At 36.6% G+C, this 27,587-nt stretch overlaps 1 protein-coding gene across 7 annotated transcripts in view; it reads left to right on the top strand.

The window, feature by feature from the left end:
* QKI (QKI, KH domain containing RNA binding) overlaps window positions 1-20,444 on the top strand; it is a 143,281-nt gene extending 122,837 nt beyond the window's left edge. Inside the window, exons 5-8 of one of the 7 annotated variants that reach the window (XR_008483228.1) lie at window positions 9,902-9,989; window positions 12,251-12,547; window positions 14,464-15,308; window positions 20,021-20,043. Coding sequence is in view for 5 of the 7 variants with exons in the window: in XM_054280633.1 (XP_054136608.1) it covers window positions 9,902-9,989; window positions 12,251-12,558; window positions 14,464-14,580 (513 nt within the window). In the remaining 2 variants the exon portion in view is untranslated. Of the gene's footprint in view, window positions 1-9,901; window positions 9,990-12,250; window positions 12,559-14,463; window positions 15,323-20,020 lie in introns of those variants that run through there. The other 6 variants (XR_008483227.1, XM_054280630.1, XM_054280629.1 and 3 more) reach the window with 6 other exon arrangements.
* The last annotated feature ends 7,143 nt before the right edge of the window (window positions 20,445-27,587 follow it).

Consider the following 27,587-nt stretch of genomic DNA (forward strand, 5'->3'; position numbering starts at 1 on the left):
ACAGCACACACACACACACACACACACCTGTGGCTGCTGTGTGCAGCTCAGGCTCCCTAGGCAGCCAGAATGGCTCTGCCTTTCCTCCTTAGGCAGGCAGGGAAGGTGGCTGCCCATCCCTGCCCCGCAGTAGGCACAGGTCAGGGCAGTGTCTGAAGGAGGAGGAGAGCGGTGCTGGGGAAGGGGAGCTCCTCAAAGGCCCTTTGTGCCGGTCCCTGCCGGTTCTCGCTGCTGTCTGTGGAAAACAAGGGTTGGCCGGGCTCTGGGGGCTGAAAAGGAGCTCAGTAAATAGCAGGGAAAGCCTTTCCCTAGCAACACACGGCCTCGAGCAGCCCGAGCCTTCGGTCCTGTGATTGACATATTTGTCCCCTAAAGAGAATGCACACAATTAGTTTTTTCTCTTCTCTGTATTTTTAAGCTGTGTGAAAGTGGGTTTTACCAGCCATACAAGAGGAGGCTGGCCAGTTGGAATACCATCACCCCCTTCTTGTGGACTTCATCAGCTCTGAGAGTTCAAGAACTGGAGAGGCATCTGTGGTGTTGATGGGGAGCTAACTTCATTTTTTAAACAGTATTTAATCATTGGCATTGGAGTACCAGTAAAGTGCACATGAGGCACGCATGTGGTGTTGGATTCAACACAGCTATGGGCTGCTTGTAGGCATGTAAGCAGTTGGAAATAATTGTGACCTTTTAGTACTCATTCACTTCTTAGCAGCTGTTGAAAATTACTGCAAGTACATGCTCAGTGCATATCTCCTTTTAAACTTCCAATATTCTGTTTCGTTTGTTAGATTAAACTTAAATTGTTTGGATTTTTGGGCATCTTAGGTTTAAAACAATACTGTTTCTCTAGATGGTAGCTTTATGTAAATTTCTGAATGAGAGAGTCATCCCATGCCTCAACCTGAGAGGCTGTGCATGTGCAGAAAGCAGTCATTTTGAAAATAAAACCATTAATGCAAGTATTTTACAAAAGGGGAGTGCAGGTGAAATGCAGAAACAATTTTTTATATCACATTTAGCTGTCATGATTTCTGTTGAAAATAAGAGCAGTTGAAGAAGCTCTTGGAAGGCCACTGCTCCCTGAATACTAAGATTTCACAGCTGGAAAAGCCTAAACATTCATGGGTTTAGTCCATATTGTAATAAAGTAGTTTATTTTAATTAGTCAGTATTACATTTTCAGGACATCTCCTGCTGAAGATAGAAATGTCTTAGGAGTTACTACTGCAGCTTGAATTCCCATGTGGTAGTGTGCAGCCCTGAATCCTGTGTGTTTAATGAAACACATGAGAGAAGATACCCTTGAAATTTTGACATGTGCTAATTTGCAGCAACAGTCTTTGTGCTCCCTGTCACCAGCAGTTAGTTTTCTTCTGTTGCTCTAAAGAGAGAGACTCCTCATATTCTTTCTTGGTTACTAAATTGATATGAAATGTCATTTTTGTTTCTTTTTTTATTATTATTTCTGGGTGAGAACAGATTTGAAACATGCTGGACATGTTTTCTACATGAATACATGCCGTCATATCTCAGTGCCATTTTGAAAATGAGAGGCTTTGTTTATGTAGTAAACCATTAGCATAGCTGGAAAGAAAACTATGTAGCATTGGGATCTCTGGAGTTTGCAACAAAAAACTAGTTTTGAAACCCTTAAATGGGGGTCCCCAGTCCCATTTTGCCCCCTATGTACCCACCCATGTCAATATTTGAGTTAGGTGTCTTTGCAGTTCAGGGGAATTCACAACTATTTCGAGTGTATAAACTCAAAGTTTGAATAGAGACCTCCTAGGATGACAGAGGGAAAATAAATGTTACAGGTCAGACCACACTTAACTGTAAATATTTTTTAATTAATCATTCCGTTTATAGATTTCTAACAACTGCCTCTAATTTGTACCTGTTAGAACAACCACCTTGATCATAGGTCATTTTGTAGCATATATTAGTTAAATTGTTTTTACAATTTACTGAAAACTCAAGATGGGTTAATGAATTTGTCCTGATAAAAGTGGAATGTGTCAACACTGTCTGAGTGTTCTGGCACTATTCAGTCTGTTCCAAAGGCTACAGCTGGAATAAAGGCCTGCATAATATAGGTCGTGTTTGCATTCTGCTCTCTTCAGATTCCTAGGATGCTGATGGAGCTCAGGATGTTGCTGGTAGAGCCATATGTGGGAAATTTGTGTGAGAGGCTTGCCTGCTACTATCTCATTCGCTGTGCTTATAGTTAACTGCTGTTTTCAGAACTGAACTAACCAGTGAGGAGGAATTTTGAATGTCTAGCATTCCAGAACTAGATATACCAACAGTGAAGTGTTCAGCTCTGAACATTTTTAAGCTGGGCTTGCACATTGCTAAAAATAGGTCTAATACTTTAGATTGCATAGATGCCTTTAGATTGATAGGTATTTCATTTGAACCTTAATACAAATATCAGCAGATGTCTGTGCTAGCAAATAAATCTGAAGACATCTCAGTATTATTCTACCTTTTAAAAACATTTTGGAATGTACTGTAAATTTTTTTTTTCATTTCGAATTTTTTGGGGTTTAGCGCGTATATGTGTGTCATGAAAGATGCATTCCTGTAATGGAGCTTTATGAATTGCTGAAACTCTCCAGTGTGCTGTATAGAGATTCTTATCACAGATTTTATTAAAAACAGTAAAACAGATGTGCAAGGAAAATAGGAATGAAAATATTAAAAAAAAAGAAAAATGCAAAGCAAAAAGCAAGTTCTGAAATTAAGTATTGTTGAGGGTTTGATTTAACCTATCCAGGTGACCTGTTTGGTTTTTTTTCTTTCAAAGCTCAAAACCCTGTGATTTAAACATGAGCCCATCACATCTGTCCTAAAGAAATGTTGATCTGTTAAGGTCAAGCAAAACTCCCCCCACCCCATTATGCTACCAGCCAGTATCTAGGGGAATATATGGTGAAGCAAACTGGTAAGTTCCACTGATGCTGTATTTCAGTCTGGCTTGTAAAACACACTATCTGCCAATTTTCTGTACCTTATCTGTATTTTCTTTGTGCAGAAATGGAAAGTGGGGGAGGGAGGGCATAGGACTCTCAAAAGTATTACTGGTAAGCCAAGTATCATGATTAAACAGGGATATGTCAGATAAGGTGATGGGGAGTGTAAAAAGATAGGCTGTCTCTTTCCCCTGGTGTATCTTTAACATTATGACCAATGAATTTGTCAAGTGAAACAGCACAAGTCTTCTTTGCATATCATTTGAACTGAGAGCTTGCTTTGAAGAAGATAAGCAGACTGTTGCCCAGAAGAAATAATGATGCTAATTTATCTTTGCCTGTCCTCGTAGCCACAGCAGTGTGTGTCAGTGTTGAAAAGGAAATAGAGAAATAACTGAGCTATAGTTTTACCACCTGTTCAGTGCCATAGGACTGTTGATGTACAGGACTCTGAGAAATATGGCTGGTCTGGAAGTCTTTGTCATTAAAGCATTTGGGAAAGTTTCCTCTAATATAAGAATGGGTGCCAAACTGTGACAGAACAGACCTCTTTGACCAATTCCCCTCAAAACAAACAAAGCTGTGGTTTAGGATTTCTGCTCTGTCGCCCTCAGAAGTGTATAATGAAGGATGAGAAAGTCTGTTGCATATGTTTACTAGCAACTTCTAACTATCAATATTTACATTCTGGGCATGGGAAACTTGAAAGTCTCTGCCAGATTTTTTTGAGGGAAAGGGAGGATGAGATGTTTTCTTTAATACTGAGTAATAGAGTAATTTACCAGAAGCAAAAGCCTTTACAAAAGTAAAATCTAATCTCTTGCGCTAGGTAATTGATTAATAGTTGAGGTACTCTCATTCAGAGTCTTACAAAAAAGCTCTTTTCTTTGTCTTTTACATCTAGTTACCTGTAATCTTGTCTAGGATATTGTTGCTATAGATACATCACTTTCAATAACTTAGATACGAAAAAAAAAAGATCTTCCAAACATGGATTTTAAGCGTATACACTTCAGCTTCAAAAATTTCAATGTGTTTTAGCCTTTGTAGTATATTTTACAATATATTCTGATGTCTGAGATCTGTTTTTTTATTTAACACATGTATGTCTAGGAATTTTTAGTATAATGTTTGTAAGGCTTTTTGTTTATAAATTATGAATGGAAGGTTTTTGTCCCTGAATGGAGACATTCATGTGTGAAGACTGTTTGATTGGAGCATGGTATGTTAGGAATACTTACTGATCTACAAGTGAATTGCAGTGGAAGATTTTTCTTTGTCAGGGAGATAAAAGCATTCTAGAGCCTGAGAATCCAGCCTGTGTCACAGTCCAAGCCTCCAAGCTGCAGCTGTTGGCCTGTGGAGCAGCTGGGAAGGCAGGGTGACAGACCCCTGAGGAGCTGCACTGCCTCCTGGATAAGTAGGATAAGATCAATGGTACTAAAATATTTCCGTGGTGCATTTTACCAAAATTCCTATATAATTAGTAAATAGTAGGTGGCTTATACTATGGAGATACACTATGCAGTCTAAAGAATAATTAAAGTCTTCATATTTAATGTGTGTATTTCCAGGTGGTACAAAAGTTATGTTTATTTATGTGGCAATTTTAAATTACTTTTATATTTGAGGAAGAGTTTTAAGTATTTATTCTTGTTCATTAGTGTAGTGTTCTTCGGTAACTGCTAAGTCCTCTGCCCTTCTGCTTGAAGTTCATGAAAAATTATTTATTGCCTTTACCTGCATTCTGAAAAATACACTGTGTTCTTAGAAGCTTGAAGCAAATGTGTGAACATTGCATGGACTTGGATAAGATGTTTGGTAGCTGGAAGGGTTCTCTCCAAGGGTGTCAGGAAAGCTGCCGGTGGGAGCTGCTGTGTAACCAGCAGCAATGGGGAGCAGGCAGGGAGGCAGCTCTGCAGGAGGGGTTGCTGAGGTGCTTGGCAGGCAGAGGCTCTTTGGTGCTGTCATGCTGCTCAGGCCCTGGTCCTTCTTTCCATGAGCCTGTTGGGACAGGCCTGCTGCAGTTGGCAGGGGAAGGTGGACGCTGGTTTTTGGCCCTTGTGTTCCTGGCTGATCTGGCCGTCGTTTTGCTTCGCCACCATTTTCTCTTCCCACTTGCTGCTCCTGCTCTGAGCCTGAAAGGACAGCTCTGGAAAAGCTTATAAAGAACTGGTCCCCAAAGCCAGACTTGGCTGCATTTTATCCAAATAATAAAACTGTCTGCTGCCTTTCCTAGGGCTGGACTCACTTCAGTTCATGAGAATTCAGCTGAAGTACCGGGATGTGACAGGATTGCAAAAGTGTGATCCAAAATGCGTGACATCTGGAAGCTAGACTGTCAGTGAAAGTCACTGACATCACTTAAATATGAAGATCTCTTTGTTGTGAATGTAGGGAGAAAGAAGTGTATCTGTTACATTTTCCAAAGCAGTTATTTTAAAAGAAAATGGAGCATTATGTGGGGAAAGCACCTATGTTTGTAGAGATGTGTTGAAAGCCTTCCCTTCCAGCCCTGGTAATAAAGAAAATCAGAGAGCATTTGAGACTTGTGTGTGAGACTGCGAGGCTCAAAAAGCTCCGTCAGAATGAGGTATCCCAGCTATGTCACAAGTGAGTGGATTGTTTGGTTTCTGAATTACCTGAGCTGCAGTGATGCTCCTTTTGGGCCTGGCAGCAGTGTGGCCAGTGGCTTTCTCTATAGGTCTGATTTATGGATCTCTGCTCTGTCCTAAACACTGCTACTTGATCCTTCTTTTAAATACTATCTTTGTTTCCTTCTCTGCTATAATTTGTTGCAGGCTTCTCAGAGTTGACAGAATCTAACAGTCCACCTTTCACCTCTGAAAACTGTTTTCATCTGCTGAAAGTCCTTCATTGGCATTGCACAATGAAGGCTTTTACCTTTGGAGTCTGCATGCCTGTCTGTCTTCCATCTGGATAACAAATGTATCTAGTGTATGTATGTTTTGTGTATAAATAAGAAAATAAAGTGTATGATACTCCTCAGGGTGGTGCATGCACATGAGAATCAGAGGCATTTCAGTACCTAAAAATAAAGGATTTTCTGGAGGTCTTGGGATATCTGAGGTTGAAGTATAGCTTGGACATAGATAATTAAAAGAATTCATTGGAGTGTTTTATCTAAGCTCCCCATTTCATGACATGAAAGAAGCTCTTACTAATAGCAGTTGTATAATAAACTGCATTCTTTTTTTGTGAAACTGTCAGTATTGCCCAAAATAGGGAAGACAATTGCAGTTTTAACTGGGCGTTTGTATGGTCAGCACTGTCTTTAGTTTGAAATTGTGTTTTTAGGAAGTGTTTCCCAGAGACTTCCTAGGTGGCACTTGTGTTTTGAGCCCTGCAACTTTAATCCTACACTGAGAAAGATTAGAAAGCAAGTTACTTAAAATGATAGTCCTCATTGGCACTTGGTCTCCTTTAGGTCTGTTTATTGCTAGCCCAGGTGGAGTTGAGCTACTGTGAGGAGTTAGAGGCTTTGTGTTCACAGAACAGCACCCAGTGGTGTCTGTGCACAGTTGGCTTTGTTAGGATTTACTGCTCCCATCTCTTCCATATTTGTATTCAGTGAGCTTTTGCAAGTAGTTGCTTACATTTAAAGAATTATGTTTCAAGATACCATTTAAGGCTTTTCTTTTAATCTGCATGTTATATTGTAGATGATAAATACAAGAAAAGCACTGGAGATTGAAGAGGATGAGAGGTTTGAGTCAATCACTTGAGCTTCAACTTAGTAATGCAAATCTGGTTTTAAGTGACCTTATTGATGTTTGCTCAAAGTAGCTTCCTTTTGGTACAAATGACTGAGCTTTGTTGCAGCTATTGTACAGGTAATGTAGTGTCCCTTTAGAGATTGCCTTTGCATCCCTGATGCAACCTCTCTTTGCTTGAACAGAGAGTGCCTGCAGGAATGCCTGGAGCTAAGACAGATCTCGTGTGCCTCATTTGATCATCTGTCAGCAAAGAAGCGAGAGGATAGGGCAGGGAAAAACATGTGCCCCTTGCTCTGACGCAGCTCTTGGAAGTTTGAGGAGCTGGCTATTGGTGAAGATGTGCAAGTGGAGGGCTTGGTACCAGACAGTGAGGGACACAAAAGTGTGTCCCAAAGGGTCCTGGGCGCTTCTGTGGCTTCATCATGAGGAGAGGTGGCAAGTGACTGTTCCAAGGGCAGGGTGCGAGGGGCTGGCAGGATTTTGGGCAGCACTGGTAGGGTAGGGTAGGGTGGTGCCAGCGGTGCTGCGCACCCGTGTCCTGCAGAGGTGGCATTGTGCAACAAACAGTGCCATCTTCTGGGAGGAGCCGGAACCGTGACCTTGTGGTCAGCGTTACACGTGTTTTTCAAAGTGGTGGAATGGGTTTTTTGTCGGAGTTGGGGTTTTTTTGTATTTATAAATGCTTCAAAAATTAAAGCACCGGAAGTCAGTGTTAGTGTCTGGTAATGCAAGTCCACTTCTTCCATCTCTGACTTTTTGTACTGATACAGTTGTTAAAGGAACATTTTAAGCTGTATTTTGTTTAAAAGAAGAAAAGTTTATCAGCTGCTGAGCATAGTCTAGAAAAGTAAATCTCAAGAATAAAACTAAGTTCTTCTTTGTTTAAGTCCTCTGTTACTTCCATAAACAAACTTCATGAAGCCTAGTAATTGCAACATCTCTTCTAACAGAGAGCAGTAGTGACCTATAGGAAAATGTTAAAGTCAGAATGATTACTTGGACTTATATCTCCTTCTTCTGACCATATCAAAAGGATAAAAATATTTTCTGTCTTAAAATTATTTTCCTATAAATAGTTATATTGGGAAATATTCAGTGTGGTGCAAAATCTGGGATTAGGGTTACTAAAATTATCCTAGCAAGTGGAGTGTAATATTCAGCATTTACTGAAAGTCATTAATGGCGTAGATCAATCTCCTGAAGGTCTTATTTGGAGGAAGTGTGCAATTTTAGTAACAGTAATGGAACTATATGAGAGATGCAGCTGACATTGTGAGGAGGTTTTCTTGTTACACACTTCAAATAAATAAATACATGAATGTAACAAAAAGCAAGTAAGAAAGTACAACTTACGGGGGAGGGGAAAAGATTAATCAATGTGTTAAAAAAATCTTTATTGCTAGAAGAACCTCGATAAGGTATATCCAGAATGATGAGAATTTGTGAGCTCTCGATAGGGAAATGGATTTGGAATTGGTTTTATTGTGTCATGATTGCCTAGGTAATTTACCAGCAAAGATGCAGTGGAAAAATAGTTTATTTTAAAAAGAAGATAATGTTATTTTGCATGTAAATTATAAATCTGTTCTGTGTCACATTAAGATTGCTAGAATCAGCACATTTTGTATTCCAAAGGGGTTATGGGACTATGGGGTCTGACATTTCTTCATGGTATGGTACTTAAATGTACAATTAATTTCTAGTTAAGATGGTAATTGAATGTGTATTTCCTTTTTTAGTATTAGTGTCAGCTTGCCCTGTCATGCAATATTTAACATACGAAGAAAATGTCTAACTTCCAGTATATTCTGAATGTTTACTGTGTGATAATCTTGGTGTTTATGCAAGTCCCCAGTATTACAGTTGGGACTTTCAGTTTCTGACATTTGAAAGGAATTCAGTGTTGACTCATCTTACCATGTTGATTTTGAGTTGCTGATAAAAATCAGCTGCTAAAAGTTCCCTTTGCAAGGGGTCGTGAACCTTGAGTGTACCTCACAATAAGTATTAGATTTGCTTAGATAAAATTTGAAAACTGTTTTTGTCTTGGACTTTAGTAAATTACTAATCCACAGTTTGGGAGTAAAGTATGTATAACAAGCTCATTAACTTGGAAAATACTGTTCCAAATACCTGGAAAATATTGTGTGATTCGAGAAGTAGAGATGTAAGAAATCCATTTTAGCAAAGGAAGAATGCATTGCAGTTCACAGGAAAGCTGCCCTTCTATGCATCTGACTTAAGAATTTCAGCAGTGGCATTCCATACAGGAGGCAAGGTGGTAACCTGACATTAAAGTAGACGTTGACCATCCCTCATGGGTTTTCTCTATCATAATCACATTTTCTGCGCGATAGAGTGTAGACTAAACAAATAGTAGTGTTTTTGGAAAGACAGATCAGAAAATCTCTGGTCTTAAGAACGAAATTATACTATTATACATTGTAATATATGTTAGAAGTGTTTTTATTACTAACTGAAAAAGTGCGCATTGTTCTACAGAACGCTACTTAATATTTATGCAACCTGCACGATATCAATGGAGTAGGTAACTTCAGGGAAGTAGTTTTAATTGAAGCAAAACCAAGAGTAATGTGTGCTGTGTAAATAGTAGTAATATTCTCATCAGAATACATCTACGTGTGCCAGAATGAGGAATTCAGCCTCAGAGCAGTTGTCAATGTCCTGTCTGGAAAGCTACTCAAAGATTGATGTTTATTTTTTTGTTTGCCCCACATCCCCCAGTAGTCAGTATTGACTGTAATGGAGCACATTACAATAAGCTGCAGTGCTTAAAATTTGTGATGGCTATTCATCCTATGGCCCAATAGTACAATTTTTTTAAAGATACCTTTAGGAGTACGTGAAAATGTGTTTGAGAAAAATATTCCTTAAATGATTTCTACCAAATGCAGTTTACCTTTAATCCTTAATTTTTAGAATTTATGTTATGAACCTTTTCCAAAACACTTTGAAGATATTTGTTAACAAGTCTTAAAGATAGTCAACTGGCAACTTCCGCTTAATTAAATGGAAAAGTTGACAAAGCTTGCTGCTTTTGTGACTAATGGTAAACAGGTATTTTGCTTGGTTAGAGCTTGAACAATTTTATTCTAGGTCACTTAGATCTTGTGCACTAGTGAGTTCATAATCCTGACTTCCTTCCCATTTTTTCATACGCAGGCAGAAGGAGAAGACAGCCTTAAAAAGATGCAGCTGATGGAGCTTGCAATTCTGAATGGCACCTACAGAGATGCCAACATCAAATCACGTAAGCATGTCACGAGCTCGAGGGTCAATGCCTTAGAACTGTTTGCAGGCTTTGAATGTTAAAGCTACCTTTGGAAAATGTACAGTGGCAACTTATGTTGGAGAATGGAAGGCAGTAAGAACCCAACAAAACTGTAGGTAGCTGTTGTAAAAGATTTTTGGGGGATAAGTTATGTCCATTTGCCGGGTTTTTTATCTTGTTTCTTGTCCCCATTATTTTTTTAACAGTATCTATGGGTTGAAATATTTACTAAGATATATATATAGTGTAAAAAACCTCAACCCTTAAGTTGAATTTTTCTGGTTTACAGTCATTTTTTGCTTAAAGCATATAAAGGACAGTAGACTCCATTGCATTTTTATATTTAGGGATTTAATTTTAAAATGTTACAGATGTTCAGGATGCTCTGAATACATTTTTCTGTATTATATTCCTTCCTTTCATCTTGCTTGCATGTGTACCCCCAATGTTATGTTTTACCAACAATTCATCAACTGATTTCACAGCTGAGTTCACACGGATCAGTGATGTAATGAGCCGTTTTTACGATTACTTCCATTACATTTGTGTGAAAATGCTTTTGCCAACGCATGTGTGCACAGGTTTACACTTGAAAATTAATTACACGCACCTACTAATGAAAGCATACACCTATTATGTGTGATACAAATTATTTTCTTCAGTTGAAAATCTAATTTCTCCTCCTGAAAATATAGTTGCTGACTCTGTTCAAAAGTACATTTTTGCTGTAGCTGTGATACAGATGTCAAATGTAAGCACAGTTAAATCAGTCTTTTCACTAAGGACCTACTGATATTTGCAAATTTGTTTCTCCTCACAGCCCCCATTTCAGTGTTGATTATGTTTAAAGGTTGGAATGCAGTTAGGTCAATTTGAGAGTGCTTACACCAGTGTAATTATTCTGATTTGAAAAGGGACATAAGCAAGGGCTTTTACAACTACAATGGTAATGGTAAGTCTTTCAGCCCTAATGAACACTATGATATTTAAAGCTAGATCAGTTTTAAATATATGGTAGTCTCTAAATTATTGCAACTTTATGATTAAAATAGCTTTCAGAATAGCTTAAATTTATGCAAACTTTCACACAGAAATGTTTTTAATGATTTGAGCATTTTCTTTTTCTGGTCTGTTCCCATTGGTCTATTATAACAGTATAAGTGGGAAGATGGAATTTTTAATTTATTTTTTGACTGGAGATTGCCACACTAATACTCATTATTTGATAAGACAATTTCAGTCTTTGTGTTTGCATTTTACTGAGAAGTTGAAGATGTAGAAGCTCTACTGGTTTATTTCTGTTTAACAAAGGAAGTATAAATATTTGAGTACTAGTTTTTTATTGTTTCTCTTTTCAGGCCACCTCTAAGTTAATTAAATCTATGTAGATCGACAGTAGTGCATAGAAATGCATAAATTATAACCCTTTAAGACTGACTGTTACCAGCAGATATGTAGTGCTTAAGTTGTTCATCTGGTGTGCCAACAGGCTTCAAATAACACTTAATTGAACGTGCTAGCACCACTTCAGAAAACAAACAAGACCACCACAAACAAACAAAAAGCCAAACCAGTACATAAAACCCACCTATTTTCTTTAACTTAAGCAAGGCCGATGGTGAACTTCTAATACAAAGGAAGTATGTTATTTGGTGAAAGTTTATATGGAAATAAAATTTGAGCCTGTTTTATTCATGTTATGGTAGGACAGGACCAATTCATGTTTCTAGGTCACCTTCAGCTTCACTGATCCTGGAAATGGGAATTGTGTATATGTTTAAATAAAATTTTAAGACACGTAAAAACTCTAGACTGATACAGCAGCTCTGCATAACTGAGTGTCTGTGGACTCTATAGATGCACTAAATTTTGTACTCTGTATTTGATTGTGATAGTATTTTCCTTGTATTTCCTGCATGCATCTTAGTCTCATGCAGTCTTGATAGCATAAATGAAGAAATGTGGTCTAAATGGAGCTTTCGTGCTGTGTAACCTGTTTGAGAAATCTACCTCACTGTTTTACAATGGCTTTTTTATTTTGCATGTTCATACTTAATCACACTGGAAAATGGAAAGCTGTTTGCATTTGAATGGTGTGCTTTGGCACTGTGTGATCAGCGCATGTACTAATGATTTCCTTTTATTTTTCTTCTTTCCTACTTTTTCCCTTTTTTCCCATTCTTTCCACGTTTTGTACTGCTATCTCCATACTTTCCTCTGAATTTCTTTGCTTACTGTAGCAGCCCTTGCCTTTTCTCTTGCAGCAACAGCCCAGGCTCCAAGGATTATTACTGGGCCTGCGCCTGTTCTCCCACCAGCTGCCCTGCGTACTCCTACGCCAGCTGGCCCTACCATAATGCCTTTGATCAGACAAATACAAACCGCTGTCATGCCAAACGGAACTCCTCATCCCACCGCTGCAATAGTTCCTCCCGGACCCGAGGCCGGTTTAATTTACACACCGTACGAGTACCCCTACACGCTGGCACCAGCTACATCAATCCTTGAGTACCCTATTGAACCTAGTGGTGTATTAGGTAAGACCTTTGTGCGTGGATGGCTGCAGAATGTGTTGCTTGTGCTTCTGTTGTGTTTGCAAGGTTGAGGTTCATGGAGGTCAAAGAAAAAAATCTGAAGCGACAAACTTATTTCAGGTATATCCAAGCCGCCCAGGTGAGCTGCTCAAATAGTGCAGCTCTTAAACATTTTAAATGTGTTTGGCATTCCTGAATGTGTGTGCTTAGTTTATATTCATAAATTTACCAAAAGTAAATGTCTTCATGTTTGTATGATATTAGATGGCAAGGGGGACAAAACCTAAATACAAGTTGCCCTTACATAGGCAAGGGAGAAAGAAGCTAAATACAAGCTGAGGTCTATTATATGTCATCTGGGCTCCCGTGAATAACAAATCAGTTTATATTCTCTTTAACATAAATTAACATCCAGCAGTTTTTGGAAGAGAGGGCTTCTCATTTTGCTATATCATATGAGTTAGCAAAACTGGAGGGAGTGGAGAAGTCTTTGTTCAGTTGGAGTTTTTGTTTATTTAGTACGCAGCTGATAAATCTCTCCTCAGTGTCAGAAAGCGCTAAATTATATTCTGAGCAGAAAATTATTTCAGTGAATGAATATAAAGCAAACCAAGTTCTCACCAAAATAAAATAAAATTAGCAGCTTTACTGATGGCTTCTTTTATATACGTTGCTTTGAAATGTCCATCATTCCTAATATTTCAGACCGCTGACTTGGTGTGTGAAGGCAAGAATGATAAAGCAGCCGTGACAATTCAGTTAACTGGCCAATATGGAACAAGCAGTTCCAATAGTTTCTTCCTTCCCTACGCTCTCCAGAATCTAAATAATCTTTCTCTTCAGTTTGTTCTGAATTGCATATGACCTTGGTCCTGTATAATGTTGATTTTATAGGACTTTGATCTTAGTTTGTTCAGTGGCAGTTATTGATTTACACGAATTCTAAACATCTCTAATGAACATTGGACAATAAGGTTCAAAGTCAATATTTTGTTGAAAGTATTGCAAAAAATCAGTGTTTCATGTGACAAATACTTGGTGAGTTATCTGTATGTGTGCATGTTTCCACATTATCTACAGTAAAAAAGAAAATGTATTTCAGGCTTCTGTCTTGCAGGATTAGTGAATCAATAACAAAAATTCTAGTAGGACAAAAGTATGCATTATGTCTGTCAGCTCATGGTTGTTGTCAGTTAACCCATTGCCAAAATTCTGCAAGCATATGATAGCACTATTGTTTATTAATTTCCCACAAACATTTAAATATTTTTCCTAGCTCCTCTACCCTCAGTAGAGTCCAGTTGTGGTACATGTGGGGTAAAGTCACAAAGAGTTCATCAAAGTAGCTGTTAGTGGTTAGTGGCAAGCCCCTCTCCTGAATTCACTTAATAGCAAGTAAAGAAATACAGCATTCCAGAGTAAAGTTTATTACAATGCAGACAACTTGGATTCTCGCAGGATTTTCTATAAAGAGATATGAGGGAAAAATTAAAATTATTTCTAAAATGGCATCTGAAGCTACTGTACACTCTCAGGCCCAACTGCGTGAGGTGTATTGCCCAAAACAGACCTCATCAGAAAATGTTATTTAAAGAAGGAAAAGGGAGCAGGGAAAAGAAACCCACACTCCCCTTTAGCTGTCTAGAATCTATAACTCTTAATACATCTGCTCTATTATCTGAGCAATTGTATGGAGTTAATTGCATTAAATTTGGATTTCGTTGAGTTTTATTTTGTTATATGCTCATTCTCTTTAATAGTATTTTGTCCATTTGTGTGGTGGACCTTTAAGATGTTTTAAAATAATTCTGTTAAAAATGGAAGAGAAGTGCATCCCTGTCAGTATTTTTGGGGATGTTGGTGTTGAGATCAAATTTTAGTTGGTGACTAACTTTCAATTCCCTTCCTTTTATCTTCAGGTATGGCTTTCCCAACGAAAGGCTAAGAATTCAAGAACGGTCTTAACTGATCCTTCATCAGATCTGAATTTTAACAAATGCTTAGTTTTCAGCAGCCTTGAAAAAAGCTTGGCCTAGCAGTCAGTGACTTACTTGCACTTTTTTGCACATAGATTTAAAATAAAATAGTGCTATTAATTTGGATTAGGTCCTATTATTACAGAGTAGCTGTAATTTATGAGTGTATAGTAGTATACTGACTGCTAAGTGTTCTATATAGTGTTTGCTTTACTAATCACCTAATTCATTGCAGTTCATACTTATTGACTTAAAGTTTAAAATCACAATCTGTAGGCTTGAAGAATTGCTTTAAAACTTTTTTTTGTGGTAGAACTGGAAGTGATCTTAAGGTTAGCAAATAATTGTCAGTATTAAAGATGGCATTATTTAAAATAGTCCTGCTGCAAGAAAGGCACTTCAGTGAATATGTGACTAGTAAAGCTTAAATGTGCTTGGGTCTAATAGATTTCATGAAATACTGTAATTTTGGGATTGTAAATGAATGGATTAAACAGGTTAAGGCCAGGATGTTTAAAATAAATGCAATATTAATCTGCACAGATAAACTTCTTTTTAAGATTAAGATTTGAAACTACTGTGCCTTAACTTGTTGCTTTTCTTAAAATGAACTTTTGTAGTTAATGATCATTTAAATCCATTTTGATAAACCTGCTGTTAATGTTTTCTGTGAATGTTTTCTAACTTTGTCTTGGTAATTGCAATTTAACTAGGTGCGGTGGCTACTAAAGTTCGAAGGCACGATATGCGTGTCCATCCTTACCAAAGGATTGTGACCGCAGACCGAGGTTAGTTTAGTTCTGCAGTTCTTGTTTGTAAGAAGTGCTTTGAGTGTACATGAGATTTGCAACACCACAGCTGGTTAACCAAATACCCGGTCTTGACCCATTCATGATTTTTCTCAAAAACCTAGACAGTTAATATTTTAAAGCTTTGGGAATGCTTGCGGTTTTTAAAAAAAATTTCTAAACTTGGCCTTCCCAGCTCAATTAAATATATATCATTTGATATATTTAACAGAAATTCTATAACTGATTGAGTTTTAAAAATGAAACATCCATCTGCATCAGGAAACGCTATGAAATCAGTGCTGCAATAATTAATTTGGTTGTGTTCCCCTCTTCCCCCCCTGTCCCCGGTTCATTCTTTTAATTGGTGTGGAAATATCAGATTGGTGTTGCAAAACAAAATGAATGGATGGTTGCTTAATGAGAAAGAAGTAAAGGAATAAATGCCTCCTGTCTGTGTTTGGAGAAATCTGAAGATTTAAATTCCTTTTTTATTCCAATAAACTTTTGAGCCACTGTACTGTATATTATGAGGAGGATGCATGTTCTCAGATACCTAACTGAATTCAGAAAGGTAAGGGCTGTGAAGATAACTTCAAAAGTTGTTTGAGTTTGAATTAGTATGGATAGGGGAAGGGAGGGTGCTTTGGTTGTTTTGTTTTTTGTTTGGTTTTGTTTTTTTTTTCCAAAATCTATTTCTTGGTATTTGCCTTTTGCTGCTAAAATGTGTAACCTGAAGGAGAAACAACTTTTGAAGACCTGTTGATGAGATGACATCCAATATTTGGGCATCTCTCTTTAACCCTTGAATGGAAAGTAAATCTTCATTTTTCTCCTGTTACTCAAGTGTCATGCCTTTGGACCCCTGAATGAAGTGTTTAAGCTAATTGAGAAAACTGATATTTTCGGTTTATTGACATTTGCTAGGAAGCAGTGTGAGGGATGAATTCTTATCCCATCCCTGCTGCTGATTCAGTGTGGTTTTCAGCAAGTCATTTAATCTCTCTGTGTATGGTTTCCCATTGGTCAAATAAGGATAATAATACTTCCCTACCTCACAGGGGTGTTGTGGGGGTTCTTGTTTTGTACAGGGCTTTGAGGATGCAAAGCATTTTGTGCCAAGTATTATTATTCTGCTCTCACCCAAATCAGTCTTGTGCAGATTTCCATTATATTGTAACATTCAAAAGCCAAATTCCAGTGACAGATCTGACATCTCCTAACATTGACCACACTTCTCACAACCTTCCATAAATTAACTACAAGAGAGAATACAGATTCTGGTCAATGCAGTAAATGGGGACCTCCTGGATATTTGGTATATTTATGCAACATTTTTATCATTGATATAATCGTAGGCTTTACAGAAAGCATAAAGTGATAAGGGACACTATTTTAGTTTTCTGTAAGATTGTTTTATATCACTGTCCACTACTTGCAGCCCATTGGCTTGTTCTCATTTCTTGAGAACTCTTCAATGGGGCAGCAAAATATAATCAGGTAAATGTCACAGCCCATGTTTCAAAAAAAAAAAAAAGAGAGTAAAAAAGAAAATAGGTTTTAATATTTCCTTTTTTTTAATTTTTCTATCTCATTCAGGAGAAATTGGTGATAAGGATTTGGTTGTCTTTGAAAATTTGACCTGATGTTGCAAAAAACAGTTTTTTGCTAATGATGCTTCATGATCTGCAATGATAGTTTCAGGTGACAGATGTGGCTACCTTTTTAGCAATTAGGTATTTACCTGAGACAACTAGTAAATACACTGATAAAGTGGGGATAGGGGTGCTTTCATGGAGAAAATGCCATTTTGTAGTTTATCATTGTAATATTTGCTCAACATGGATTTTAAATATTTTTGGAAGGGCCTAGATGTTTCATCTGGGTCGCTTTAAAGTAATTTAAATTAATTATTGGCATAATTTCACCCTCTTTTAAAATGCAGCCATTTTGTGATAAACCAGCATTCATTTCTAACAATTTTGGAAACCCACTGTCTTAAGTAGATAAATAAATACGTGTCTTTTTCCTGTGGAATAAATCATGCATACCTCTCTCTTAGGAAAACCGTGCTGATATTTCAGGAAAACATTATCTTGAAGTCTTATCTAAATAATCCCAGTTAATTTTACAACTGAACTCCACTGTGTTTTGAATTTTAAATCTTAGGTTATCCCTGCATATATTTAAAAGTCTCACACAAAAGGTTTTGGTGACAACTTTTTTCAGCATTAAAATTTTTTTTAATGTACTAAAATTATATTGTAGAATTAAAATACTGTCAGTATTTGCCATATTCACCTATTTGGCTCTTCTGTCACCAGGATATTTCTGTAGCCATGGCCACAAAAAGCAATGTCAGCAAACCGAAATACTTCTTTTTTCAATGTGGGATTTTTTTCTTACGTAGTTAAGTGTCACTAAATCTATCTTTGCATTCATCGGGTCTAAAGTTGGTGTTTTTTGGTTTTTTTTTTTAATTCTAAATTGACTCTCAGATGATTTTGTAGTACTACTGCATTCACTTTTTAAGTAGTTTTTATTCTTTGCATAATTTTGATTTTTTTGTTGGGTTTGGGTTGTTTTTCCAGAGATAAGCACTGCATTTAAAGCAAAAATCCCCAAATGTGTAAATGTTTTACAACTAAGCATGTAGAATTGGTGAAGGGTTGGAAAATATAGCTCATTTTAACTCAGAATAAACCCCCAGTTTATAAATAATACAAAATTGAATTTGATTCATATAACAGAGAGACTGACTGATTTAATTGTAATAAACTGTAAATGGTGTTGCACAGTTGACAAACCTGTGTGTACTGTAGAAGGCCAGAGACTTGGCAGAGGATGTATCACAGGTGTCCTGGTATTTTTCTAAAGGTAGCTTGCTTTGATTTTAAACTCCACAAGAAATATTAATGCTGAGAATTTTCTCAAATGTTTTATCCAAACCAATTTTCACATAATTTATATATAAATTTTAATACCTTTTAATCAAATTTGTAATGAGTATCAAAATGCTTTAAGAGTCTGTTTCTAGTATACCTGTAAAGTGGTAAGATTGTGCCACATAAAATATTTATTTTTATTTTTTCTTCTTTTTGAAACAGCTGTAATAATTTAAACAAATCCCACTTAGCATGATTCTGAAAAAAAATTCAGGGAGCGTTTGGTCTCATTTATGTTACAGTAGTAATTTTTTGTAGTGTTATGAACTGTATCCTAAATGATAGGCCACTTTTATTATGTGAAACTAAATGAACCCACAAGAAAGATTGTTAAATCGATGGTATCTGTGAATATTACACCTACTGGACTTCATTTATGTAATGGCACAAATCTGACTTTGCACTGAATACCTTTCTCACTTTCATCTCCTCTGCCTTAGTCAAAATGGCAACAGTACAGAAACTTTTATCAACCTCAGAATTTATTAGCTCTAATTAAGCTGTTGAATGAGTCTTAAAAAAAAAAAAAAAATTATACTACTGTTAAGTGGACCAAGTTTGGTGAAGGAGAATGCGAGAGAATGATTAAAGAAGGAATAGCTCAAGAACATTGGGAATGATAACTTTCCACTTGAGAACTTTTTTATGTTTTACTGTAATTTGTTTGTGGTTTTGGGTTTATTTTTTTGTTCGTTTTGTTGGTTTTTTTCTTTTTTCCTTTTTTTTGCAAAAGAAAATAGTATTTACAGGTGGCTTCTTTTAAAATATAAAAATATAAAGCAGGAATGTATATGAAATGTCAGATTTTATTGTATTTGCAGAGTATTAGCTTTGAAAATGAATAAAGAGAGCTGTTTGTAGTTTTAAAATGCCTTATTAGTATCAATTAGATATTTTCTCTATTTTTTCATGTATTTAGAGCTTTTTAAGTATAGACTTTAAAATGGCAGGACTTCTACAGTGTTTACATGCAAGTGCATTTTATAAGTGTCCTATATGTGTAAAATAGTATTTCGAACGGGAAAATGCTAGCTATAGTAGCAGGCTGAGCGTTTTCCTGGTTTCCACGATGATGCCTACGTTGCTAGACTACAGTTTATAGTACTGCTTTGTATCATGAGGCCAAGAAATTCCATGTTGTTTGTAAATAGAATAAATGAAAGGCAATAAAAAATTTATTGAACAAAAACCCTTTGTTTGGCCCATAGTTTGTTGAACCAAATTGTTTCTCTAAGTCCAGAATTCCTTAGATGACTCCATTCTTTTAACAACCAGTTATTAATAATCACATCCATCATTAATAGTTGCTTTAATGCTTGCACCTGGGGAGGTACTAATGCTTAATAGCAGTCAGATACTGATGCTGTGCACTGACTGTTGTTCCAGAAATCTTCTACCCAATTCAGAAACTGTTCATCGTTTTTTGTTTTCCAATTTTCCTTCATCGACTGCTACTAACCATTAGTCGTTAGTCATATTTTATCTCTATTTCTCCTGTTAACCGGTTTTGTGGGAGTGGGCTTCTCCTTCACGTGTCCAAATCATGATGGAGGGCTGTCATGATTTTATTGCATTCTGTAGATGGTGTCGATCAGTATGTCAGAATTAAACATGCTTGTTTTTTTATTAGTTGTGATTAGTTTTCATGTTGTCATTAAGCCGTCACTAGCTGGAACTAATCTCTTCTCTATCTTTTCTTTCTTTTTTTTTGTTTTTGTTTTTTTTATTTTTTTATTTTTTTTATTATTTTTGTTTCTAACCACCCAGCCGCCACCGGCAACTAACCTATGACCTTCTGACCTCTGAACTCTTCACCCAATGATGACCTGACCATGCCTGCCTGCTGATCAGTTAACTGGTAAACGCCTTTGCTTGCCTGTCTTCAGTGCAGCGAGCTGGGGCACTTGTCCGTTCGTCTTACCATCTAACAAAACAGACAAAGAAATTGTTGTCCTCCAACTCCGCTTTTTGTTGTTCTCCTGTTTGGGTGAAAGTGGTTCTAGAACCTGCACTGAATAGTAGTAAAGCAATAAGGTCCAACTCATCCCTCCGCACTGATCATCCTCTAGTGTCCCGCCCCAAGCGAACGGTAAGGAGGCCTCGCACCAGATGGAGACAGATGTCCCTTAACTACCCGATGACAGAGGCAGTTACTGTGAGAGACTTCTAGGAATATTTTTCTTCTCAGAAAAAAAAAAAAAAAAAAAAGAAAAAAAAAAGTCAAAGCTCTCTCTCTGAATGTACTGTGTGATGATGCATCATGCATGAACCTTTGGTCAGGGATGTCATTGGGGAAGGGATTCCAAAAAGTATTCAAAATTTGATATGCTGTTTAGTCACTACCAGTGCCCTCAAAGGGCAGATGTTGCAGCCTTTTTTCTATTGCCTGCCAAATTGGACGTTTTAAAGGAAAGTGTGCCATGAAATGCAGATTACGATGACTTTTCAGAACTACATTAATGCAGAGAACAAAACAGCAACACTATTAAAGCGAAATACAAGTTTAAATTGTTTTAACCATATTTTAATCTCCTTGGAAGATTACATGAGAACAAGGTACATGCATTATGTGTCACATTACTGGGCAAACTGTTCAAATATTTTTTTTAAACCTCCCTGTATAGAAAAAATTTCATTAAGGATGTAAAAGCCATGCTTGCCTATTTGCTGTATACATGTAATGAAATGTAGATAAAGTGTAGTGCATTGAAACAAAATGAACAAAAAAGTAGATACTTTTACTATACAAGGGTGCTGGTGCAGAAAAAAAATATATTTTTGGAAATGTAGCATTTTATACTTTCAAGTGTTATAAAAAAAAAAAAAGAACAAAGAAACCCTTTATTTCATGAAATGATTTTTTCTGGTGGTTGTCAAGAAACAAAAGACCAAAAGAGCCTTTTAGTCTTTCTTTTTTATTTTTTAAGTATTGGAATAAGTCTAAAGAAAAGGAAGTGCCTTATTTTCTTCATGGTCATTTAGTCAAATGTCTTGTATAATCAGCTTCTCCCTCAGACAAGTTACTGCATGCCACTCAGTCGCCCAGTATGTGAAAGAAGCTGTGAGGGAAGACAAATGATGAGTTGACCATATTAATTACCTGATTTTTGCCATACTAGTGTGATGTGACTTTGCCAAAATCTCATTAAGTGAAGTATTTGCTAAGTTTTCATCAAACCAGCCCATTATTATTTCAGCCACTCTACTTTTTAAATCATAGCAAATGCCGTACTTGTGCAACGTAAACCAAAGGGTTCTGTGATACAGACTGTCTCATGCTAAAGGAGATTATTAGCTGACAAATGTTTGTAGAGCTGGAAGTTACGTCATTTTTGTTCAGGGATGGAGAGGAGTTTTCTTGATTCTGGTTGAAATAAATATTACATCAACTGTAGTAGTCTTCGGCATCACCCAGAAAATTGATGTTCTGCAGATAATGAAACTGAAAGTGCTTAGCGAGTTTTCAGTCAGTGGCTGAGCACATCCCCAGTTTCCAGGAACAGCTTCTACAGTGGCAAACAGCATGGAAGTTGCTTTACTTTTCAGCTCATCTTTGACTATTGTTAAATCTGGCCCATTGGCTTTTCTTGAAAAGATAAGCAGGAGAGGGACTTCAGCCATTTGAAGTCCAGCTATACCTTATTTTTAACCCTTGTTTCCACATGAGGTTCGAATAGCTGGGCAATTGCAAGAGCTGAAGCTGTTAAACGCACAGTATTTAATTCTGAGAACATTAAGTGTTACATTGTGGGGCTCAGTACTAAACTTGGCAAATATCAGGTGATAATTTTACTCCCCTCTTGTCAACTTATTCTCCTCCTGCAAATCTTCACAGCTTCCAAATGAAAGGTCAATAGTAAGCTAAGAGGGCTTACATTTTTAAGCACCTGCATGGTGACCTCATCTAACATCTTGTCTCACCTGGAAATAATTATCAGTTTATTTACTATGCAATAGACATTCATCCTTTCGTATTCAGCTAGATTTTTGTTTATTGTGCCACCAGCTTTGTCTTCCTGTTACACATACAGTTGTGTTGATTTCATTTACAGTATATGCTGTGCCATTTTGATTTTATTTTGGTTGGTTGGTTGAATAAACTTGCGACACTCGAACATTTGAAGAGAGATTTGCTAAAACAATACCAGTATTTGATCCAGTTTCATCTCAACTATGATAAAACCTGGACATTTTAGACATTTATCAAAGGTCTTTTTTTGGGGGGGAGGGGAAGTGTATGGAATAGATGTGTGACATGTGAAAGCAATGTTTGCTCTGAACAAACTTCTGAAAACTTAGTTGACAAAATTTTGGATCAGCTTAAAAAAAAAGCATGACTTTTGGAATCTCTGAATGCCTTGGTTCTCAGTATTATCATTCTTTAATGACTTTTTCTTTATTAAAATAAGTAGTTTTAAGACTTCTTTCTGACAGTATTATGTAATTTTTTTAGAGTGGGTAGATGGGAGTGTCGCTTGTATGTAACCGTACAGATGACATGTATTTGTCTATTCTTTATTATCTTAGTAGTTTCATGCTATGTATGTACCATAACCAACCTATTGCCTATGAGAAACATGTAAGATAATGTATTTACAGCCATTGTTACAAGTTTATAATGTATTTTTCTATCTTGTTTTATATGTATGTTATATAACATTCAAAAGAATTTTTTTCCTGATTGAGAAAAAAGGATACAAAATGCAAAACCCACAATTTTGATAACTGAAAAATTGCCAATTGTTTTGCAGTACTTTATTATATTGGGAGTGTTGTCTTTCTTGGGCTTTTAGTTAGCTACTGGATGAATACATTAGACATATTTGGGTTTTAGTTGGGTTTTTACATAGCTTGCATTTTAATTCTTTGGTTCTTTGCTGTTTCTATTAACCCATAGCATTATTTTAATAAATGTTATAATACCAACCTACTAACTCTGGATTATGTCTGTTTATTAACCATTACATGTTTAATTAAAATAAACAAATAAAGACGGAAGAATGTAAAGTCGAGTTACTGGACTAACCCTGAAGAACGTGACCACAGATAACACAACGTGACTTGTTTTTATGTTGTTTGTCAGCTGACATTCTGCACACTACTATTAAGTTGGCTTTGGTCATTCTGGCCTTTTACCTTGGGGAATAGGTGCCAGTAGAAATGGGAACAAAGTAGCATTTTTGAGGCATTCTTCTTGTAGAGTCTTGCCACTTGCCTTTCAGCATCTGCAGTACTAATTCCACACTTTCTTTTTCTTTCTCTAAAATAATTATTGTCGGCTCACAGCAAAAGAGCAAAAGATGCCAGTGTATTGGTAAATTGTGATGGTGTACAGAAACCAGTTTGATTCTTTGTTGAACCATTCAGAGGTTGCAGTTAATCACACAGTAATTTGTGATTTGTTGGTTTTGGCACCTGATTCACTGTTGCATCACGTGATGTTTCTAAGCACAAAATATTTCTGGATAGAATTGCTGTACATTGAAACACAAAACCTGGGGGTTTCCTTTGGAAAAAGTGCCTTCTTTATACCATGCTGTTTTAAGTAACTTTATTTTTGGTACTTCTGCTGAAGTCTATCAGTATTGCCTAGCTCAGGGGAGTACAACTTCTGTAAGCCAAAGGTCAGACTGGATCTTTTCCTAGTGACTACAGAAAGTACAAAAATACACCTTTCACTAAATTACCAAGCAACATCCATTTCAAATTCCAGAGCTGCCTTTATGTGATCTTTATCTCTGTGGATGACTAGAGCAACATGAATGCAGGGAATTGAAATGGTGAAAATGCTGTTTTGAATGTTCATCTATGCAAATATTTTTACAGATATGCTTCCCCTTTCTTAGAAGTACACTGTCTGAGGCTCCTTTACATCTCCCAGGTAGTTCTAGATTTGTAACCTTGAGTGGGCAGTAATTATCACTAATGTTGAGGGAAATCCTCAATGCAGATAACTTTTCAGATGTCAGCAGTTTTCTTCCTAAAAGTCCATTTTTTTCCTGTAGATAGTAAAATTTCAGATGAGGAATCTGAATCTGTTCAAATTCCTCCTTTAATTTATGACTTTTCAAACTATTTATCTTGAAATACATGCAATATAAAACTATAGAGTTCTCACAGTATTGCTAATTAAAATTTTATGCATCTTTACGGAGAAAATAGTCTAGCTTTGATGACATTTGTTAGTTTTCTACTGGCATGTAGTTCTTTGTTTTACAAAAGTTTTAGGTAGAGATGAAATACTAATTCATTTTGAATAGTTTCACTTGTGCAGAATTTTCTTTTTTAATTTAACAGATCATGTTGCTATCCTAAAACTCAGCCACAGGCAGATAATAGGAATATTAGATATTTATAACAGATAATATCTGGACCTTTTAACTGGATAATAGAACAAGTGTCATTACAGAGCAAATAATTTATATTCTTAAAGAATTTTACCAGAGGCACACATGTAGTTTGGTGAAGTGCTCTGTCCAGTATAGGTGAAACTATTCAGATGGAACAAAATTTTAATGTTTTATATTGAAGAATACTTCTATTTCCGGAACTACTGCTTTTCTGTAATATTTTTATTATTTTGTGTTTTTATCAATAGATGTTAACTACTGTTATACTTTGTCCACAGTGCATTTTCATCTCATTCTTCAGTATATACAGTAGTCAAAGTTGCTGTAAATTTTGTAGTACTTTAAAGCTGAAGGAAAACAAAAATAGGAAAACGCTAAAATCAAAATAATAGATTCATTATTGTTGTCCACCAAAGGTATTTCTCAATTTACCTGAGTGCCTATCTGAAAATTTAACTATTTTATACTTTGCCTGCTTATAGGAAAGGTACGAACTGTTTTCATCACCAGATTTGAGGATGACTTCAATATTGCTAAATCACTGAAGTTAGCTTCTTTTTCTTTCTTACCATTCTGAGATTAAATTGTCTTAACCTTTGAAAGATCATCCATTCAAGACAATTAGATCATTGGTCTTTGATCCAATAAAGTGGGATTTATCTTAGAGGAAATATTTTTTTTGTAGGTGAGAATATAAACAAAAATCTAATCTAGACTTTCAAAGTAAAATCTGAGCAATGCTGTTCATATCTTAAGTGTTGTACCAAAGTGCAACAAATTTAGTTTCTTCAGGAGTATTTTTGTGCATATTATAAAGTGCCTTCAAGAACATCTTTAAGATATTTTTAATGAGCATTTGTTCAGTATACTGACGATACTGATCTTTTATTTGAATATATCTTTTAAAAGTTTTTCCAAAATCTACATGTAGCAAAAGGTTTATTGCCAGATTGTACTCCATGAGGGGGACCACTAAAAGGTTTTCTGCCCTGAAAATGCAGGGAAACATTGAAGTGTGTTACCATCCATTAAGAAATTAACTTGGGGGAAACATACTTACGAGTATGAAACTGAGTTCTTTGTGTCTGGATAAAAATATACCAGTTATCAGAAATGGCACATTGTACAGAATGGAATCTGAGTAGCACATTCCTAGGGCTGGAAGTACATAACTGTTCCCTGAGTTTCTGTTTTGTTTTAATATGTTTGATACATTTTTTTCTAAAACACTGTTAATGGAATACTGTCCAAGCAACACATGGCCCATAGCATTAACACGTGGTAATCAATGTTGAATCAAACTGGTTAACGCAAGTGCGGCGCTCTTCCTTCTCTGTGCCTGCGCACTAATGGCAGGTGCTGCATAGGGGCTGGGGCTTAGGCACAGCAGGCTGCAGTCCTGGTTTCTTGGTGCCTGCACTCGGGGTGTCCGTCTTTGACAACAGACTAACTGGGAGGAGTCTGCCTCCCAAGGCAAAGATTAACCGAGATCTGAAACTCTTAGTAGAATTAATTGAAAATACAGCAACAATAAAGCGACATATATACATATATGCTTTGACTTGTATTATGGCAGTGTGTGTGAAACATTTAAGGTTTTGTTTGTGCAAAATAATGTATTCTGAGGGGAAAAGCAAACATGGACGTTGCCAAAACACATGTAAATAACCACCATTTATGACTGTACATTATGTGCAATAAAGTAACTGGAAAAAGTGCATGTACTTTATCCTCAAAAGAAAACTGACGGCTCTCAAAGCTGTAGCTATAGTTTTATTTTCTGAAAAGTTAAATTTTATTCTGTATCTAAACCACAGAATAAAGAATGTACATTTTTCACACTTAAATTTTCATCAGTGCTTCTAGCGGTGTTATGAAAGATGTTAATTGTTGAAGAGGCTTAAACTTTTGTGGTCATCCGATTTCAGGGTATATTTTGCTTAACAGTTTCTTGTTGCATATGCTGTTGTTTGTAACTGTAAATGAAGGAAGTATGCATTATATATCATAAACATGCAATACACTTTTTGCATATGAGTTTGTGGATGCATCAGTTCTATAAATTTCACAAAGATAACCACATGATTTTGGGGATATTGTACTTTTGTAGCATAGCTGTTACAATTCTTATGTTCAGAGCAAATAAGAAAGAGAAGTACTACCTTACTGTAACTTCAACACACTGGTTTGGGGCATAGTTTCTGATTACTGTAGAAAATGAAGATGACTGCCACCCCACCCAGTGTGAGCCTAGCGAGAAACACACTTTGTAGAAGAACTAGATTATGGTGTTTTATATTTTCCTTAATATTTATGTGATGATGCTTATTGGTTAAGGACAATTTCTTTACCAAGGTATTCTTTGCTAAGAATTCCTTCTGTTTTACACTGCTTAAAAAAATGTTTGCTTCAGAAGTAACTGAAGTAGATGAGGTTAAGCATGGCATCTTTAGAAGTCTGGCAGAGTGGGGGAGAGGAGGCTAAATGCCAGTGTTCAGGTACACTTCTGCACTTATCAAGGACGAAAAATTTGGCATAATTTGTCTTTGAAGACACCTTCTATGATGAGTTTCACGAAACTAGTGGCGTATAGTTGTATCTGAGCTAGTAGTCGTAGAAGTTCACAGAATGTAGGGATGCTGTTTGGCATGTGCTACTCGAGCAGGTGAAGCAGCCTTTGTCATCTTTGCTGTTACTCTGAGCGCCGGCTGTCTGTGCCCTGAACTCCTGGCCCGGAGTGGGGGCACAGCCACTGTGCTGTACTGTGCTGCACTGTGCCAACCCCCTCCTTCATCCACCTGGATCCATAGAGAGCAGAACTGTCTTGACCTTTCTTACCTCTTGCACCAAGTCAGTAACAATTGTTTATGGTCACGTTCATGTTAGGAATTGCATTTATACGTCTGCAAGTTAAAGCTACATGTGGAGTTTAGATTTTTTTTTTTTTTTCAACAGACTTTATCACCATTCTACCAGCACTGTCT

The sequence above is a fragment of the Melozone crissalis genome, unplaced genomic scaffold (assembly GCF_028551555.1).
Source record: "Melozone crissalis strain CALT ecotype California unplaced genomic scaffold, PUWL_Pcris_2 ptg000027l_1, whole genome shotgun sequence".
Taxonomy (NCBI): domain Eukaryota; kingdom Metazoa; phylum Chordata; class Aves; order Passeriformes; family Passerellidae; genus Melozone; species Melozone crissalis.